Genomic DNA, 3856 nt, shown 5'->3' with positions numbered 1-3856 from the left:
GTGTGCTACATGTATGATCATTTACCCATATTATGAGCTGATCTGAACGTTTCATAAAACCAGTTATTATTATAGTAAATAAAATGTGTCTCTTTATCTCGTCTTTTGGTCATGTAAATGATATTATTCTTTCCATCAATTATTCTTAAAGCTATTCTGGAAAGCAAACATAACGTTAAAACCCAGCTCTGACATACCATCACACTCACAATTTAAGATTAATGAGGATGATTTCTATGATGAATTACACTAACTGCAAAACAATGTCAGCCTATAATAGCGAGGGTGAGAGGCACAAGTGCTGCAATAGCAAAAAAAAAAACGAAAAAAAAAAAACAGGCTTTATGCGGCTGTATGAACATGGAGACTCACTCCAACTGAGGGAAAAACAACACGGTTGCAAAACACACTTCCGGCTTTACAAACATTTAAAACTAGAACGTTTTATTAATTTTTCTATAAAATCTGAACTTTTAGAAATATATACAAACGTTCCCTTGTGCTATAAAACAGCAAAGAAAAAAAAAATGGAAAACTCAACTGCGTGTACAAATAACTTTTCAATAACGAGTGCTTGATTAATTTATGGCATGGATTTGCCTCACAATGGGCAGTTCATAAGGTCTTGAGCACGTTTCAACAGCTGCTCTCACTCCAGTTCAAATATATATGACACTGCCTCCATTTCCATTAAAAAGCCTCCAAACACAACACTCATCTCTCTGACCATTTGCCTCCATTGTCTGTGGGGTCCTTTTCATTGTCTGTAATCTGTCACAGTACAAGTGTCTTTTTTGCCTGTAAGGAAAACATCTATTGCACATTATTCAAGTAACCCCATGGCACATCCAAATGGTTTATTCCACTCTTTTTGTCTTGGGAACAATGTGTTTTTTTTTCTCTACCAAGTTCCTCAATAGGATAAGTGAATCCAGGAGTAGCAGATTTTTTTTTTCTCAAAGGCAGCTCTTGTTGCATGAGATGGCTCAAGATACAAAAAAACCTCATGTTGCATTATCTTCAATGCAGCTTGCATAAATAAAACATGAACCGTGTTTCTTTTGATGGCACTCTGATTACAAAGTCTCGTTTAGGTAAGGGCTTTACAAGTATTTTTGGGTTTATACAAAGAGAGCCAGCTCATACACATGTGGGAGGGGGCCGTGTAGGCTCATACTTAGTACTGTGCCCTTTGAGAGATGGGTGAGGTTTGATGTAAGGCCTGCTGCTGGTGAACACACTGGCAGCCTTCCTCCTTGTCCTCTTCTTTAGCTTCCTGCTGAACACATTCTGCCACGACTGCAGGGTCTTTGAGGTCCAGATCCACATGCCACTGGTAATGCCCACCACCAACAGCATGAAGATCTTCACCATGAAGATCTCAACAGCGGGGATGGACGTCTTCATGACACACTCGTCAGACTCCGGCCCGCTGCTGTCCACACACTTCTGCTCCCCTGCCAGGATGCGCCAGTAGTCCATGTTGAGCCGCTCGTAGAAATAGCAGGCGATGACGCAGGTGGCGGGGACAGTGTAGAGCACGGAGAAGACCCCGATGCGAACCATCAGCTTCTCCAGCTTGTCTGTGTTCTCCCCCTCTGTCTTCATAATCTTCCGGATGTGGAAGAGGGCCACAAAGCCAGACAGCAGGAAAGAAGTGCCAATAATAAGGTAGCAAGAGAGGGGAATAAGCACAAAGCCTGTGAGAGCTTTGACATCCATGCTGCCCACATAGCAGACTCCCGTCAGCTCATCCCCTGCCACCTTCCTCATCACCAGGATCATGATAGTCTTCACGGCAGGGATGGCCCACGCCGCCAGGTGGAAGTAGCTGCTGTTGGCCTCGATGGCTTCATGACCCCACTTCTTCCCTGCAGCCAGGAACCATGTGAGGGTCAGGATAACCCACCAGAGGGAGCTGGCCATGCCAAAATAATACAGGATGAGGAACACAATGGTACAGCCGGTGCTCTCCAGACCCTCCTGGATAATATACTGGACCCCATTGTCTCTGTCGCAGGCTATTCTGTCAGCTCCCACAAAAAGTCGGATGAGGTAGCCCACAGAGTAAACACAGTAGGACATAGAGAGGAAGATGATCGGCCTCTCCGGGTATTTGAAACGCTGCGGGTCTATGAGGAAAGTAAGCACGGTGAAGGCGCTGGAGACAAAGCAGAGGATGGACCAGACGGCCATCCACACAAGGGAGAACTGCTTGTCTCCTTGACTCCAGTATACATCCACTTTGGGGTAGCACTTGGGGGCACAGGACTCACTTTTCTCTACGTAGTGGAACTTGCCAGGGTTGCTGCATGTCTGCTTGCTGCTGCTGTCTTTTAGGTGCAGGTCCTGCCCGCTCAGAGGCCGCTGTGGCCTGAAATCTGGAGGCTGGGTGTGGGAGACTTTGGGAGGCTCGTCTGAGCCGTTGTTGGGCGCCTCCATGCAGAGGTTGTTGGGGTCGTTTTTGGTCGGCAGCCGGGAGCAGTCCAGAGAGTCAGGCCAGGGGAATTTAAACTGTTCCAAGATGGGTGAGCATTTCAGCTTGACCTGCTCACACATTACTCTGCATGCTGGGATGGGGTTGGACACCTGCTCTGTGCACATGGGAGCATACAGTGAACACAGAAAAAATTTCAGATGGCTGTGGCATCCAAACTGTATGAGCGTGGCAAACTCTTGCAGCTTTATGGCTGCCTCTTTTTGGTCATCATGGCCCATGAGATTTGGCATGCGAGTCATGTTGTAGCCGATATCTTTACACTGTGGGATGTTGATGTGTTGACATCTCCCTTCTCCTGACCAGTCGGGGTCTATTGAGCTAATGGCTGAACCCCCATTGCTCCACAGGACCAGCAGCACAGAGATGAGGCTCAGTTTAGCAGTTGAACACATTCTCCCCTCTTGATTTAAAGAAAAATTAGGCCAAACGTTCACCAGTACCGCAAGTTTCTTTCATTAAAAAGTCTGTGATGTGACCAGGATGGCGTTTGTGTGTCAGATCAGAGTGAAAAAAAAAACTTACTGAACTATCTGATGCAAGACCATCGTTTCCTCATTTTAGGTTTGGACAGTTTAATAAAAACATAGATCCCGAGATGGTTCGGAAATGTTTTCCTGCTGGCAGCGTGCGCTCCGGTCCATGCTTTCAGGCGCTCAGTTTGTGGCTGAAATGTTGAAGTCTCGTTCAGTCTCTTGCACGCCGCACATCTACTATAACTGTGAGTAACTGAGAATGGTTATGTGCTCCGATTTGTTCCAAACTTGTTTCCAAAATGCTCACTTGTCCGTCCTCACGTTTCATGTCACTTTTCCCCACAGTATCTGACTGTGAAGCAGCGCTACGATTTCAGTCCTTGTGTGAGAAGTTGCAAAAACAACAAAAAATAATTTGCCTCCACTCCGTTTTTCGGCGGGGATTGTTGCTCGCAAGGCACCCGAAACAATTAATCAGCCGGCAAAAATAAATCACATAATTATCCTCGGTGATAAATATATTAATTGTGTCCCAGAAGCAGGATTATGCTCCTCTCATAAGCAGCCAGTTGATGCGTTTGGTGGCAGCGCTCGTCTGAGCTGGTCGGAGCCTCCGTCCCGGTCTAACCTGCCAAAAGATCCGCCTTCAAAGACAGCTACTTTGCATAAGAAAGATGACACTGACACGCGGATTATTTTCAAATCGTGCGGAACAGCTTGTTCATTACAGCATTTTCAAAGGCTCACTGCAAACTTCCTTCTCTCGGTTTGTTTGTGCTCAGCCACAAACTTCGGTTTCAACAGAACACAGACACATTTTTATGAGAATCCCAAAAATGATTGCGCAATATGGCTCAAAGGCGCACCGGTTCAGAAGCGCACC

The 3856-nt window shown here is 46.0% G+C and overlaps 1 protein-coding gene across 1 annotated transcript; it reads right to left on the bottom strand.

Moving 5' to 3' along the window:
• Positions 1-427: 427 nt before the first annotated feature.
• On the bottom strand, positions 428-3593 carry fzd10 (frizzled class receptor 10). The gene has a single exon (XM_042422492.1). It carries the CDS (start codon positions 2890-2892, stop codon positions 1141-1143), a length of 1752 nt encoding a protein of 583 aa, XP_042278426.1. The 5' UTR covers positions 2893-3593; the 3' UTR covers positions 428-1140.
• Between the last annotated feature and the right edge of the window lie 263 nt (positions 3594-3856).

The sequence above is a fragment of the Thunnus maccoyii genome, chromosome 9 (genome assembly GCF_910596095.1).
Source record: "Thunnus maccoyii chromosome 9, fThuMac1.1, whole genome shotgun sequence".
NCBI lineage: Eukaryota > Metazoa > Chordata > Actinopteri > Scombriformes > Scombridae > Thunnus > Thunnus maccoyii.
The sequence above is the reverse complement of the archived record's forward strand: the minus strand, read 5'-3'. Positions and strand labels throughout refer to the sequence as shown.